This window comes from Diadema antillarum, unplaced genomic scaffold, assembly GCF_040938485.1.
Source record: "Diadema antillarum isolate AM-2024a unplaced genomic scaffold, OU_Dant_1.0 scf00000125, whole genome shotgun sequence".
Taxonomy (NCBI): domain Eukaryota; kingdom Metazoa; phylum Echinodermata; class Echinoidea; order Diadematoida; family Diadematidae; genus Diadema; species Diadema antillarum.
In genome coordinates this window covers 2,210,915-2,227,329 of record NW_027271014.1, presented here as the reverse complement: position 1 = coordinate 2,227,329, position 16,415 = coordinate 2,210,915, and the positions used below count along the sequence as shown (strand labels likewise).

Below are 16,415 nucleotides of genomic sequence, written 5' to 3'. Positions count from 1 at the left end.
TGGAGTCTGTGGATGTATAGATTCATACATGTTGAGAAGTGATGAAAACTATACACATTACAACTTTAAAGACATTTTTCAGAGAACGTAAGCATTCCAGAATTTATAGTCCCTAACAGTATTTGCATGCACTCAGCTTGTCATCTAGCTAAATGTGTGTTTTCATATGCCTGAAATTCACTTTGTCTATTGTAAAGTTGTGAAAAGTACTTCAGCAGCAGTTTTAACTAAAGTCCACCTGTCAGACCACACACAGTCTGTAACGCTATAAATGATAATTATGTCTTCCTTTCCTACTCAGGCCAACGCTGTCAGTAATGCCCAGCATCTACATTAGGCCGGTCCTACCCGATGAGGAAGCCATGAAAGACGAGGCAGAAGTGGTCAACGAAAATGACCAGCAAGAACCGCCCGCTGCAGAGCCTGTCAAGGTTGATGGCGAGGACAGGGACACCGAACAACCCAAGCTTGGTGTTTACCGATGCCCTGTCTTCCTCAACCAGTCTAGACAGGTGGGAGGCAACTTTTTAGTTCTCATCCTATTGTACAGCTGCAGCCTGTATTTTCAACCGAGCGTTGTAACTCTTTATGTGCATTTTTGCACGCCCGACTTGGTGGACGGCGTACCAACTTTGCATATTTTGTTCAAATGTACAAACCCACCCAAACTGATTGATAGATTGCCAAATGCTACTGACAGTACAATGAAAACATTTATAGCTCTTCGGTTCCCCACATGGTTAGCTTGCATTTTGTGTGGTGACTGACTAGCAAGCAGTGTTTCCTACTGGATTTGCATTTAAATTCTTAGTTTCTGTAACTGTCTCAAAAATATGCCAATCATGCGTTTGTTTTCACTCCAGTAGCTGCTAAATACCCAGATGTCGCACCTCGAAAATACATTGTATTTCTCCGATACTGGAGAACATTTATTCTATCTTTTATGTCTTTTCCATTTCCTCAAGTGATGATTTCCTTCTAAAGTGGCCATTTCCTGCCTCCAGGCAGGTCTTGCTGCCAAAGAAAATCTGCTACTCAGATGACAAACGGAGTACAGTCTTAAATATTGATTATATGCCGCTTGATCACAATGAAAAGTTCAGAAAACAGAAATGATGTCACAAAGGTTGGAGGTTAGAGGCTTCAGTCCAGACTCCTCTTACCAATACATGGAATGTGATCCAGTGATGGTTAGGGTTCAAGGGATTTTGTATAATTGTTTTTGAAGAAGCATGCTACCTTTTGATTATAACTGTTATAAGTGTAATGTTACTGTATGAGTTTTATCATAGAGACCTAGCAGTTAGAAAAAAGAAATACCCAAAACAGCAACGAAAGCTTGGTTGCTGTTTCATTGTGTAAAGGAAAAAGTTGAGTAACTATTATTGATCATATTTGTGCAGGGATTACACGAGTATACAATGAAGAGAAGAAATGATGTGGCTACAAGTCATGTAATCTTGCTAGTCCGCATGATCAAGTGCCTCACAGATTTGGCAGGATCAAAACATGGTGAAAAATGTAGCTGCTTTCTAAAATAAGATATGTTTATAGCAGCTGACATTTCTTTACCTGTAAAACAAATTTACCCTCATGGATGGATTTCTAATAGTAGACTAGGAGTACATGTGTGCTGTGAATTGTTTGAGAATGTAACATTCCATGACATATGCCCTCCTCTCTTTTCCAAAAACAGGTGTGTGCATTCACCCTGGACCTAGCCTGCCCCCTTCCTGTTGAGCAGTGGACCATGTCTGGAGCTGCCCTCATTCTGGATCCAGGTGAGTTTAAGGCACAGTATGATTGCCATGTCGCTAACTTTAGAAAAGTAAAATGTCAAGGGATTCTTCTTTTTGTACAGCTCCAATATCAGTGGTGTTCTGGTATGTATACTGTAATTTCAGCCAACACAAAAGAATCTACCCGTGGTTGATCTGTTGATTTTATTTCAGTATGCTTTGTTGTTGTTTAGTCATTGGTTTCCTTTTTTTTTTTTTTTTTGCTGTTTTCTCAGGGATGCTGGCTTTTCAGTATTGTTTGATTGTTTCTCAACCAACACTTTTTAGGATATATTCTGTGCCAACGTTGATATGTTCTGCATGCTGTGTCTTAATATAGAATGTGGCATATTTCTATAATCTTTTGTTTGTCTTGGATTTTGCAGAGGCACCAGAGAATGAAACGAGGAAGTGGCCTCAGCCATCAATGCCGCCGTCTACCCGAACACTGGAGGAAACCAAGGCCAGCATTGCCAACGAGGAAGGCGGTAGCGAGAGAGGACCACCCTCCCAGGCATCCAGACGATCCCTCGGTAGCAAACCTGGCAGTGCGACAGGCTTGAGGATAAGTTCGGGGTCCCGTCACTCGGCGGTGAGTCGTCCGACCAACAGCAGGCAGTCTGTCCGTTCGGAGAAGAGGGTCACCATCGAGGAAGTGGAAGAGGAGGAGGAGAAGCCGAAGCAACCGCTAAAGCAGGAACCGGTTGCTGAGGAGATGGAGGATGGAGCTGGAGGAGACGGAACGGGGAAGATAGAAGAGGAGGAGGAGGAAGCAGCTGAGCTGCTCCTGACAGCAAGGTCCATGGAGATCGAGAGGAAACGGCACCTGAAGTCGACCTTCGACTACCGCAACCTGGCTGGTGCTCTCAACGACAATCAGAATGCTTATCCTGACGAGGAGGATGAGGAGGAAGTCGACAATGAAAATGCAAACAATGATGCAGGGGATGAAGGTGACTATGACGATGGGTTCGAGGCTGCCTCAGAACGTTCTTCCACCAGGAGCTCACACCACTCAGACTCAAGGGCGTCAAGCGCTTCTTTGCAGAATGGGGATGATCGAAAAGATGTGGACGAGGATGAAGATGTCCAGGAGAAGGAGAAAGAGGCGGACGATGAAGGCGATGATGACTATGATAAAGAATCTCGCAAGAGTGCACAGTCAAGGCAGAGTGTCCAGTCTCGCCATAGTGCGAAGTCACATCACAGCGTGAAGTCACATCATAGTGCCGAGTCACATGGCAGTGCTCAATCAAGGCAGAGCCATGTAAATGGCAAGGCCAGCCCTACTGAGTCAGACAGGAACTCTCCATATGCCACTGGGAGTAAAGCCACTGACAATATCAAGGAAGGGAAGAGCCCCATGGGGTCAAGAACAAGTCTTCAGTCTAAGAAACTATCGCAAAAGTCGAAGGATGAAGACACTGCATCCAAGAAGAGCTTCAAGGCAGCTGAAGGGATCTATGGATCTGACAAAGGCTCAAAGAGAAGTGGGAGTGGTGGCTCTACAAGATCCCGCACCAAGCCAGATCCAGATAAGGACCGTGCATCCTCTGCAGAATCAAACAGGTCCAATGGGAAAGCTTCCCCTAGCGGCAAGGAGTCCAAAGACCTTGTGCCAAGGCCGCCCAGTGATGCAGGTTCCAGGAAGTCTGGAAGACCTGGTAGTAGTGGCAGCAGGAGATCTGTGAGGTCCGCATCATCCGTTAAATCGAAGAAGGAAAGCGATGATGATAAGGGGAAGGAGAGGACGTCCTCTGATGATTCTGAGCATCGCAGCGGGTCACCAGGCTCCCCCAAGGGGGACAAGAAGGATCACCACGGCTCCAAAGAATCCTTGAACTTCTTTGAGCAGGCTATCGCCACGATTACGGGGCAGGACAGTGACGACGAGAGCAGCAAGAAGCGAGCGGAGGAGGCCAAGTCAGCTGCTAGTCATGGCAGACAGAGCAGCCAGGGACAGGAGAGTGGCCAAGAAAGGGAGAGTCGGCAGGGGAGGAGGAGCGGACAACTGACAGTCAGCCAAGCCTCTGGAAGCATCTTCAACAAGGATGACCCTGCCTACTAAATCAAATGCATTGACAGGTAATCTTTTGTATGACTATAATGTTAATCCAATTTCTCAATGAATATGTATATATTTTCTTCAGATTGTATATGAGAATTTATGGTTTTATTACTATTGCTGAAGTGGACAAGAATCCTGTGCAGTTTCTTAATTAGAAATCCTCAGCGCCTGTAATTATTTTGTTCAATACAAGTTAAACTAATTAAAAATGTTATCGTAAAAATGTGTGCCAGCTCTGAGCTTGAGTGAATTTTGATATGCATTGTAGGGTTTGTCATTATTCGCTTTGTTTTTGAAATGGTCTGGAATCTTCCCAACTTTGCATGACTTGATGTGAAGCTGAATATAATGCATGTAACATTTTTACCATCCATTTTAGAAATGTGTGAAGTCAGTGCTTTAAAACGTATGCTTAATAGGTATAATAATTGCAATGAGGATAACAGAGTTTTTCCTCGAGAAAATAGAAAAAGGGTGACCATGACAGTGACCTTTTCTGTTAATGACTTCCCCTGCTTTTTTTTTTTTCCTGGTAACCTACACTTGGTTCCCTCCATAAAAGCATGCAATGTATGATTTGTCAATTGAATCATAATACAAGCGTGCATCATGTCGGTATTGCTTGGTGTTTCATTGCATTTTACACACCTCTTAGATATAAATAAACCTTTCTTTTATATTCCACTTCAGAGATACACTACATGTATACACCGTATACGTGATAAACTGACTGTCAAACTTCCAATGTACAGTATACTGTACATGTGTATATTATTCATTGAATTGTATAGTAAGCTTGTGTGCATGCATAAAATGGGGAGACATATTGTAAATATGGATCTTTCTCAACTTTCAATGTAACTTACAAATGTACATGTATGTCAATTTTTGTGTACATACAGCATACAATGTATGTAAATTTGTGTATGAATGTATCTGTGAGAGCATTCCAACTTGAGAAATATGCAATTGTTGAATATAGGACAAGCATAAACCCAAAGGAAATCAGAATAAATTTGACTTGTGCAGTGTAATATTGAATTCAAATGTGTTATTACTTGGCTGTACATACCTATAAGTTTACTATAAATGTAAAGTACTTGGTTTCCGTCCATAACAGAAGTGTGAACTACCTTACCTTTGAGCACAGTGCTTTTTTTTATAGTGCAGTGGAAGATTGAACAATTTCAACATGCAGGGGAGTGTGTTGATTCATACAATATCTGCCACCATATTTTGGAGATGTCAGTTTATACATGTTGTACATGTGTGAGCCGTCCAGTGTTGATACAAGACACAGCATTTAATTGAAATTTGTTAACCAAATGTGTAGCAAGCTACCTCTTCTGACGATGTTATTCATTCTGCAAAGTGGCAAATCTTCCCAACTGTTTAGTATGCTGGAAAAAATATAGCCTATACAACCAAAAGTGCATGGATCAGTTATCTCCAGTGTAGTAGTGCACCCAATTTCCAACATGTACGCAAAGCTGGATGGATGTTTTGCGTCATCTTGAAAGTGGTGTGTTCCAGTTAAGATTAATGCTGTTCCCATGTCATCAGATGACAACATGTTTACTGTCTATGCAATGGCAGCTGCTCAGACTACAAAAAGTTTTAACCAATAATTGTTGAGGAGAGTGAAACCCAAACTCGGGGTGGGGGGGATTTCCCTTACATCATCTTTTAGCATGCTTGGAAAACTACAGGGTGTGCAGCAAAAATGTACACGTGATTGTTATGAGGGGGATCATTCCTGAGGAAATACAACTGTACCTTTGTACCATTTACTTTGCTGTGAATGAGTTGGAACATGGGCCATGCTTGCAATGCTGAATAAATGTTCACTGGTTTTGTGACAAGAACAGAAAACGTTTCACGTTGGTTTCATCATGATTTTGTCTGAATGTTTTACGAAATCATTGAACAATACTGTTTACGCCATAATATATATTATATTTAGCGAGTATATATTTTTTCTCAAAACAGGACTTTTCAACAAATTAGTGAGTGGCTAAATTTGCACTAGTGGAGCACAAGTAATCTACAGAGAAATGTCTGCTTGCATGTCACATTCATGGTGGGATCAGAGTTAACATTTTTCCTCTGTAGTTAAATCCTCGAATAGCATCCGACTTCTGAAATGTACAAAAATGAAAACCTCGCAAAATATATGGCATATAAAGTACATGTAGGTCATTCCTTACACCAGTATTTCTGGGTGAAATGAAGGTTTTCGAAAGAAAACCAAAGCTGTAATTGCCAGAGTCCTGATATGGCCTCTTTTAAAATGCATGGATGAGAAGAAATATCATAAAACTTGGTCTCATAATGATTACACCAACACCACTCGCACATTATTATTCATGGATAAATTGGCTGTAGACTAAAATGGAAGGTGCCCATAGTATGTCTTCTTGACTTTGTTTGGAGGATTAGTTTCACCAGCATTTAGAGGCAGATGTACAAGTGTATACTAGAATATAAACAATGAATATCTACACTGAGCAGAATCAAGGAAATTTACATTCTTGATAACATTTTTGATTTGCTTCTGTCATTCAATACTAATCTCTATAGAGGACTCTAATAGATGCTTGTATGTTTGTTTCTTTGTTTATATGTGGAGTTGAAATAACACACCATGAACAGATATACTGATGAGTGCAATTGTATATCAAACAGAATTTATTTTGAATGTTTGCATTAGATAGTAGGAATGCAAGGGACCATAATACAACATCTTTCATAGACAATTACTCTGAGTAAAACATTTTACAGATATAGTTCATAAGTTTCAGGTAGTACTCAAATTCAATACTGTCACACTATAAATACAATCCATACATGTCCTAAACATTTATATTGTACACGGTATCCTGGGATATGATATGTCACAAAATATACTTTCAACAAGACACCTTATTATTCATTTCAATTTTATTTGAAACCTACAGATTAAAGAGACAGTCACACACAGATAACAGATGAAGAATCCCTCCACCAGAACACTTGAGTGCCATAAATGAGATACTTTGGCAAGGTGATAAAAGAGTTGCTATACAGAGAATACAGATAATGCAAACACTCTATGTTCATTCATTCTGAAAAGAGATAATACACTGTATATAAATCAACTATTTCTGCAGAAGTGGAAAAAAAAAACGTGCTGTGAAATATGCCTATGTGGTGTTTGTTGTACCTATGAGGTATGTGGTACAGATTTAACTTGCTTCAGAAAAAAAGACAACAACAAAAACAAAATAAATAAATAAATCAGTACCATACCTAAAATATCTCCATTCAAGCTACCATTTCTTTAAAATTATATGCAGCAGTAAGATACTTGTACAATGTGTTCTGTAAGATAATACATTCACATCTATGTAATATGAGAAAAATGATGGGAAAGAAATGAAAGCCTGTTTGTTTATGAGCATTGGTGTGTTTTCTTGATGAAAAAGAAAGAAAGAATGATATACTGTGAAATTAATGTATGTGTAGAAGATATCCTTAGTCATACAGACGATGGTTACAATTTAGCTTGAGGCTAAAAAAAAATGGTTTGATATAAATTGGAATTAGAAAAATATAAACAGTGTCTTGTAATAGTTTCATTAGGAGCATGCATGTACAAGTAGCTGCAGCTGTACCATTCTTTGCTCCAGAATAATACAACCATTGTACACGTACACATACAAAACAATCAATGTATGTGCACAGCACATACAGAGGTACGTATGTATCAACATGCACAGTGTATGAATCTGAGTAACTGGAAGCTCTATTCATATTCCAACATTTTGAGTTGAATCATTTGACTGTACAAGCAATACTGATATATAATGAAATAAGCTGATTATGGTATAATTGGTTAGCAATTCACAGATCAGACAGAACACGGGATCAACGCGGCAGCATTGCAATGTCATGACAGCTAATCAGGGATGTGAGAGTTTAGAGTCTAGTCTGATTTCAGACTTTTTTACTCTGCCCAGAACCCAATTTTCAGTCTAACACTTATTTTTTTCTTTTGTTAAATTCACAATTCAAATTCATAAACTAGTCCATATTTAAATACATTTCAAACTTATTTTTTTTTCTTTGTTTTTTTCATTAAGTTTCATTTACTCTTTTTTCAGACTTCACTTCTGCAAGTGCTCTCCCACCCCTGGTTAATGATACAAAATTCAGCAGTTGTGTGGTTGGTTAAGCTTACATTTACGCAGACACCAGCTTTATGCAGTAGAGTAAAATGGTTCAATGGACAGTTACACAATCTAGGCAAAGAAAGGAGCAAATGGTGTACTAAAATAATCTTGACATATCACATTTCAAAGGAAAAGAATAAAATATCAAAAGCAAAAGACCAAACAATTAAAATAAAAACAAAAAAATTAGAAAATCTACTTTTGTTCAAACAGTATCTGAAAACAGTGTCTTCAGATCCTTACAAGGTTATTCATCACTTGTTGTGTCAATAAGCTTGCAGCTGTTTTGTTTTGTTTTTTCTTTTCTTCTCTTCTCTTTTCTTTTTCATTGCCATTTCATTATGTCCTAGCCTTGCTGGTCCAAAAGAAAGAATCCTGGAAAATGGACAGCATTTACAGTTTCATGAACAAAAACCTAGAAAGAATCTTTTTTTCTTTTTTGATATCAGCAAGCATCAGAAATGGCACATAGAAAGCAAAAATAGCATCATTTCTATAAAATAAGATGAAAGTTTGTGTTAAGCAGCAAATCGCAGACAAAAAAAAAGGTTAAATAGAAAAAAAAGAAACATCCAAGAAAATGCACATACAAGGTTTGCAAGAAACTACCAAGTGCAAAATGTACACAGAAAATCACAGTGTGATTCCTTTATCATACTATACTCAAAAGCAGTAGGACGGCATAAAAATCATTTTATCAAGGTTTTTGGAGTCAGTTATGAAAATCTTTTCTGTTGTCCAGAAAAAGAGGGCTAATACAAGGGTGGATATAGTGTGATATGCAATAGTCCATGAAAATGCACACAAAAAAATGTCAAATTTTCAAGTACACTTCTGGTTGCTTTGGTCTATGCAGTTCGTCTCCTTCCGGAAGTTCCCTCTCACAATTTTCCTTCATGTGTTTACCCGTGGTAAGTCTGCTTGGTTAGGTTGGGTTTTGGTCCGACATAACGTATGATAGTGATCAGGTATAATCAGAAGTACCTGTGGGGACCTATACACAGTACAGGGGTAGAAGGGGTTAGTTATAGCCTTGTGGGGTGTATCTTTGCACCCCCCCCCCAAAAAAAAAAAAAAAAAAAAAAAAAAAAAAGTTTGGTGTACTGTATTGACTATACACCACATTTCAGACTAGTCTGTACCAGACAGTGACTATGTGGAGGAAATCTTTATAACACATATTGTGTGCAAAAGAATTCATTTCATGCGGCAAATGCAACACAGGAATCAGTTTTTTGGCTACACAGAGAGAGATGGTTTCTTCTTGTCTTAGGGGAAGGGGATTCTGCCAAGAGTCACGCTGTGCAGCATCGTGTGAATCTTGCATCCCTTCCCTAGCTGTCTTCCTCATCCACCAGGTAGTTAGGCTGGTTGGTGTTGTGGAGGTTGGCCACACTCTCTCTCTTCTCCTCCATGCGAGCCAGTCGCTTCCTCCGAGTAGCCACCCGGTAGGCATTCCACACCCGCAGCGTCCCGTCCCACGAGCCCGAGATGTACTGTGGAGAAAAGCAAATGGAGCAAAAAATTTAGCTTGTTGCTTTACAAGGATACTTGACTGTTATCAAGAAACCTCAGAATTATCAATACATCCAAGCCATCCACTCCCCCAACACACACACAAACACATACATAAATAGCTGTATGTGCAGAGGACATAACATGGCATTTCAGTAATTAAACAGAACACTGATTGAACACAGCTTCTCTTATTTTATACACATTACTGCAAAGATGGTGCAATGTCTCCTTTCCTTTCGTCTGGAAAGAAATGTGTTAAAATTACATTCCTTTTTTGTTTTCCATTCCCCCCCCCCCCCCCCCCCCCCCTTCATATCAAAATATCTTTTACCGGTGAAAAGGAGATATATGTAAATGTGTTTTATGCTTAAACCTATCAAGATCTTTAAAAAGTTACCATGTCAGATGGCGATTTCTACCACTAAACTAACCAGGAATAAGCTAATTTTGTATGGATTATGTAATACATTGTACACACAAATTTGAAAAATTCTCATGACTCACTTAGATTCTTCATCACCTATTTGACTACAAAATGTGCATAGTACATCTTTGCATGTACACTGTACAAGCAAGCAAGAAATTATCACATACATTTAGTAATCTTATATCGGATCTACTAATGTACTCAAATATTGTCTGCAATGACATACAAATGACACTAGCGCTAGAACAGTGATAAGAGGTAGGCCTCACCTGGTTCCTCTCTGGTACATGTATAATGCATCTGATGGAGTCAGTGTGCCCGTAGTTGGTCTGCAACAATTTGTTCTTCTTCGGATTGTACACTCTGTCATTCGTGCATGGATAAATGTGATAAGAGTGATGACATTAAAGCAATTTAGGGGGGGGGGGGGATTGGTGTTTAAGTTGTAGCTCAATTAACACAGTTGTGCCATAATGATAATGGTTGCAATTATGTGGTATTGTATGATTTGTTTTCAACCCGTTGAGGATGAGTCCCGAGTATACTCGGGCAGGTGTCTATGGGAAATGCGTGTTGTAGCAAAATCAAGCCGTCTTCAACAGGTTAAGAGCTGCATGTCATTCTCTCTATGTATGAAAACTCAAATTAAAATGATAAAACATGAGATGACGATGACATTCTCAGTTACCAGCAGCAATGAAATTGAAATTTCTTGTAAAGGCTACTGCACACTTTATGACTTTCAGTAGCAAGACTGACTTTGGATCTGAAATAAACAAGTGTGATTATTCTGATGATATTATAATCTATTTCAGATCCAAAGTCGGCCAGTCATGTGACTGAAAGTTGTATAATATGCGGTGGCCTTTAGTTGTTAGCCATGAAAAAGCTCATTGTATCGTCATCACCTAAAGGGACAAGTAAAAGGCTACCCTCAATGAACATCATCATTTTTATTATACTCACAAACATATCACTTGTAATCTTTACAAAAATCATTATGCAAAAACTGTAATAACACAAATATCCATTTTAATGCAACTGGACTTTGGCATATTAAGACTATTAACTCGTTGAAAACAATTAATGACAATACTCAGGCAGGTGTCTATGGGAAAGGCGTGTTTTATGAAAATCAGCCTGTCCGCAACGGGTTAAAATTGCACTTGATTTCTGTGAAAAGGGGGAACACACATACACACCAACAAGAGTAATAACAACCAAACAAAGAAAAATCCTTCATGAGAGTTAGTCTAAGAGGGGATGTTTCTGGGTGTTGCTCTGGACAAGTTTGACTGCTTCACCCGACGAGGACGAGTCCCGAGTATACTCGGGCAGGTGTCTATGGGAAATGCATGTTGTAGCAAAATCAAACCGTTTTCGGCGGGTTAAAGCAGACTTTGAACTACATACAGTAACATTGACAGAACAGAAGACAACGCAGCAGAAGAGGAAACAAGAGAAGACAAGGTAAAAGAGAAAAAGCTTGAGACTCACTTGATGACGCTGTGGACTCCTGCCACGATACACTCTGATACATTGTCCAGACAGATGGCTGACACCGGGCCGTGGGCGTTGATGACCTGTTCACAGGACATCCCATCTCCACTCTGAGGTAAGACAAGGAGGGACAGGAACAAGAATTCTAAATGCTGTTTGCAAGACCTGTTGCCTTCATATATGGTGGAATTTTATTTTTGCAATTCAGAGCGTTTTCATTTCATTACCATAATTGTTATAATTACTTCTTCTTTTTTTTTCTTTTTTTTTTTGGGGGGGGGGGTAGGCAATTGCCATGAATATGAAATGATATCTTGGTTAAAGTCATTAAAGCCACATGATCTTTTCTTGATACTAAACATGTGACATCACATATGATTTCTGCACTATCTGAGCAGTATATTGAAAACTGCATTGCACACTAACTAGTAGAGATGAAGCAGATGAGTAACAAAAAGTTTGTCAAAGTTTCCTGAAACTATAAGGGGGATCTAGGGCAATTACCCCCTGGGCAATTACTCCAGACCATTCCCCTGACCCAAACCCTAATTCTAAATCCTGAACCTAATCCTAACCCCAACTCTAACCCTAAAGCTAACCCTAAACCATAAATTGCCCAGATACGCTACAAGGGCATGGGAGACGCAGTGTGACAACTCACCCACAGTCTGATAGTTCCGTCTTCCGACGCTGTGATCCAATTGTCACCAAAGTCGCTCCACTTGACCTGCGTGACCTCGCCCTCGTGACCTTGCAGCGTGTTCCTCAGGGTCATCTCGTGACCCTTCTCGCTAAAGTGACGAATGTACGCCATCTTGTCTCCAGAGGCACAGGCAAACTCATTCCTGGGTGTGGCGAGGGAGGATACAAATATCAGGATATTTTGACAGGTGATACAAAGCGCTGGAACCAAATGCAAATTAAGCACATGACATGCACGAAGGTTGCATTGGTAGTGATTACATCACTGATGAAGACAACACGTGATATAAGAATGGAAATGTAATCGTCTCTCTGTGACCAAATATCCGAAAAAACAGGAAACTGCTGAAATTGATTGAAAAATTGCCCTTTTCAGCATGAATATGCATATACATTTTTCATCGTTTCAGTACCAGCGATGAGGGAAAAAAAAAATAGTGGGCATGTACATAAAGATAGATTATCCATGTTGGACTCATTATTTCATCGTTTCAAATGTTTCTGATGGTGTCTGATTTTGGATGATGTACAATGTATTTCTCTGCTTCAAATGCTCAACAAGCTCGCCAATGCACAAATTCCATACATTTTTAGGAAAGATCAAACATCATCTTTCCTGAATTCACCCTATAATAATGAAAACTTCCAAAGAAAAAAAAAATCCCAACCTTTACAGCATTACAAACTTATGAACAACAAACAACAACAAAACATAAAATATAATCAGCTTACACATGTTAAAGGCATAGCTCTCACATTAAGGATGATTACGTTCCTTACCGTCTGTGGCTATAATCCATGTCAATAATGATCCCATCACACGCCAGCTCCTCAATGTCAAAGCCATCCTCAGACACATTCCTGAAGCGATCCACCAGTCTGCGAAGAGAGGGCAAGAGTACAGAAGATGTATGATAAAAAAGTACTGCCAACATTCACACATTAAAATCAGGAAGATCTAAACAGCAATCAGGGAGATACTTGTGCCATGCATGCATCTCAATGGGCAAAATGATTCCTGAATAAGGGAGATTTCTAAATGAATTTCTCTTATTGAGGCAAGAAGAGATGATGCTCTTCAGGAAGCCCTCAAAGAGTCAGGAAGACTCGGCAGCATTGCACCAAATGGATTCCTGTGACTGTTGGAACCGTTGAGCTTTTACTGTGCATACAACATTATCAAAAACCATAATAACAGCTTTCATCATTATATTACTGTCATATTACTATCATCATCAAATATTGTTACCACTATCTTCTTCATCATCATAATCATATGATTATACAGGCGTAGATGATTGTTTTGTGTATCATGACTACATCCCTTATAATTTACCAAAATTATATTCCTCATGGGGAAAGATATATTACAAAGAAACATATTATGCGTGTAACACAACAAAAAAAGCAATGTTCAGCTGCAGATCATTATTCACATGAAATATGTTAATTAATTTTACTCATAATTGCTGTTTGTCACGCATTTCTTGAGTAGGACTATCTGCAATAAGGAAATAATGGCAACAAAACATCCTTAGAATGAGGCTGCACACTAACCCATTTTTCTACTGGTCAGACCTGTCTGTCGGACTGTGTCCATTTAAGGTGCTCAGTTTTTCCTTTATTACCTGGTCCATTCACGAAAAAGTTACTGGTTCAACAATAATTTTTATGGTCAGGGACCGTCGGACCAGTAACAGTGTGCAGAGTTGCTTTATAGTACCAAAGCTTGCAAGACACATTCTTGAAAACTCAGAGTAATGTAGTAAATTTTTTTTTCTCTCTCTCTCTCTCTCACACTACAATACACTGTACTTCCCTTCCTGATATTTTTCCCCCCTCCTGTTACTACATGAGTGTTCCCTCAATATCCTTTCTCTCTCTCTCCCTTCTTCTTCTGTTTCTTCTTCTGCATTTTGCTTTACTTATTTGGTCCATTTTGACTTTCTATTGTCCATTCTGTGGCAAAGCTTGGTTGGTAATGATTATTTTGTTCTTGTTCCGTGGCTTTCTTCACAAGTTATTGACAATACTTACTTTCCTGATTCCAAATCCCAGATGCATATTCTTCTGTCCCAGCCTGAGGTTACCTAATACACAGAAAAAACACAATAAGAATTAATTTATCAATAAACCTCTCATTTTTGCCAAGATTTTACATCACACAACGCAGACACTTTATCAGCCTGTTTCATATTTCTATTTTTGTTATTCTTTATAATGTGCTGAATTTAATCTCACAAAAGTGAGAGAAAAGGGAAGACAAAAACATATAAACATGCCTCCGGGTTGGAAAGAAACAAATCATGAATTCAAGAGTCCTTGCTTTAGACATTCCCTTTAAATACACCGTGGTTGCCAAGACAAGCTAAGAAATGTATCAGCAAGTCACTTTTGTGAATATTGCTTCTGAATCAGCATCATTTGAATTATGCAAATAGCTTTAATTCATTGCCACTTCACTCTTCATGTGACCTTGTATCACAAAACCAACAGTCGCATGATCTGATTTTGTGAGGGCTAAAAATGTTTTAAAAGTGAGGAAAAAGGGGAGGGGGGAGGTTATATTTTCTGAAAGAGCAATTCTCTTTTGATGCATTTCAAAAAATTTAAATCGTAAAGCAGAATGTGAAAATCCCTATAATCGTCTTTTATGCATTTTTTTCTTCTAAATAAGTACTACACTTTCTCATCCCTTCAAAAAAGTTGACATCATACTGCTGGTGTGACAAGATCTTGCAACTTAAATTTGGGTGAAAATCACATTCTTTGCATTGATTGTCAGGAAATCAGTCAAGTGGTGTCCTGTCCAAATCCAAACCGTCTTATCCCCGAAACAAAGCCCCCATGGCACGCCAAAGGAAAGGCTATTCTATTTGTCATGACAATGTGGCTGCCATGTATATTTGCTCTCCCCACATCTGCCATATTTAAAATGATATGTTTGGTTGCCCCAAACTGTGATGAGGTCTAGATGACTATCGCCCTCACCAGGAAGGTGGTACGGAATCCATGCTCCCGTCCGACAAGGAACATGCTCGTGACGCAGCTGCTGTGTCCTGAGAGGACATTCTTGCAGATGAAGCCGGCTACCCGGTTGGTCACTGAGTCAGTCTGTTTGGAGAGAGACAAGGAAAAAATGAGCACCTTTTCCTCATCAACTGTCACTGTATGCAATATGTATCATGCACTCTTTAACCCTATTCTAACTGGGGGGGGGGGGGGGGGGGGGTCAGATTGACCTCCCCCCTTGACGTTTCGCGCCACGATTTCGCAACGCGCAAAGATTTTGCCCAACAACTTTTTTCATTGAAGTCTCCCGCATATTTTGAGACCAAATTTGCGACGTCCGGGTACACCGTTCTGATGTTACATAATGTTTTGCATATGCATGTGAACCCCAAAACAGCTCAAATTCATGATATCGTGTGCAAATCCAATGCAAATTGGGTTTTTTGATTAAATTGATATAAATAGGATTATTTCAACTTTTAACCATTGAAATCAATCAATTCTAGTGTAGATAAGCCTGAAAAAGTGCCTGCAACAAATTTTGGCTAAAAAACAATAGAAAACAAAAGGTCGAAGAAACAGTAAAATATATAAGAAATTAACAAAACAATAGAAAACAAAAGAAATTGATTTTGATTGTGCTATTTTTTTACACGAAATTTGATTGATGTGCTTTGAGGAATTCTGACACAACAACTTAGCAATCCTCCAGTCTTTTTAATGGAGTTATAGGTGAAAATATGATTTCATGCACAGATTTGCATAATTAATTTATTAAAAATAGAAAGGCAATATTTTTCTATTGTATGACCATGTAATCTTGTAGATGACATCCAGCTCTATCTTCAGGCAAAATTTCGCAGCGATCGCGCGATCAGCGGCCGAGATCTGAAGGGGGAGGGGGGGGGGTCAAATTGAACCCCCCCAGTAAAAACTTGGTCTCAAATAGCCCAGTTAGAATAGGGTTAAAGGAAGTTAAAATGAGACCATTTAAAAGCACTTGACTGCTCGTACTATAGTTATCAATTAGCCAGAGAAAAGTGTCCTACTTCACCTAGGGCCAAGGACTAAGATAAGACAAACCTACCTGAGTTCTAATGAATCCTGAGTTGTGAATTAAAAAAAATAATAATTATTATTAATAATCAATTTACCACTCTGTAATGGTACAAACCAAATATAGCATCAAAAACAAAAAT

At 39.1% G+C, this 16,415-nt stretch overlaps 2 protein-coding genes across 2 annotated transcripts in view; one reads left to right on the top strand and one right to left on the bottom strand.

The window, feature by feature from the left end:
* LOC139720278 (uncharacterized) overlaps nucleotides 1-3,846 on the top strand; it is a 96,218-nt gene extending 92,372 nt beyond the window's left edge. The window contains exons 93-95 of the mRNA XM_071631637.1: nucleotides 302-512; nucleotides 1,697-1,781; nucleotides 2,165-3,846. Coding sequence (XP_071487738.1) covers nucleotides 302-512; nucleotides 1,697-1,781; nucleotides 2,165-3,846 — 1,978 coding nt within the window. The remainder of the gene's footprint in view (nucleotides 1-301; nucleotides 513-1,696; nucleotides 1,782-2,164) is intronic.
* Nucleotides 3,847-9,367: 5,521 nt separating this feature from the next.
* The window catches only part of LOC139720260 (uncharacterized), a 51,579-nt gene continuing 44,531 nt past the window's right edge, over nucleotides 9,368-16,415 (bottom strand). Inside the window, exons 14-20 of the mRNA XM_071631623.1 lie at nucleotides 15,196-15,318; nucleotides 14,242-14,294; nucleotides 12,985-13,083; nucleotides 12,164-12,347; nucleotides 11,500-11,612; nucleotides 10,272-10,365; nucleotides 9,368-9,553 (exon numbers count right to left, since the gene is read on the bottom strand). Coding sequence (XP_071487724.1) covers nucleotides 9,392-9,553; nucleotides 10,272-10,365; nucleotides 11,500-11,612; nucleotides 12,164-12,347; nucleotides 12,985-13,083; nucleotides 14,242-14,294; nucleotides 15,196-15,318 — 828 coding nt within the window. The 3' untranslated portion in view covers nucleotides 9,368-9,391. The remainder of the gene's footprint in view (nucleotides 9,554-10,271; nucleotides 10,366-11,499; nucleotides 11,613-12,163; nucleotides 12,348-12,984; nucleotides 13,084-14,241; nucleotides 14,295-15,195; nucleotides 15,319-16,415) is intronic.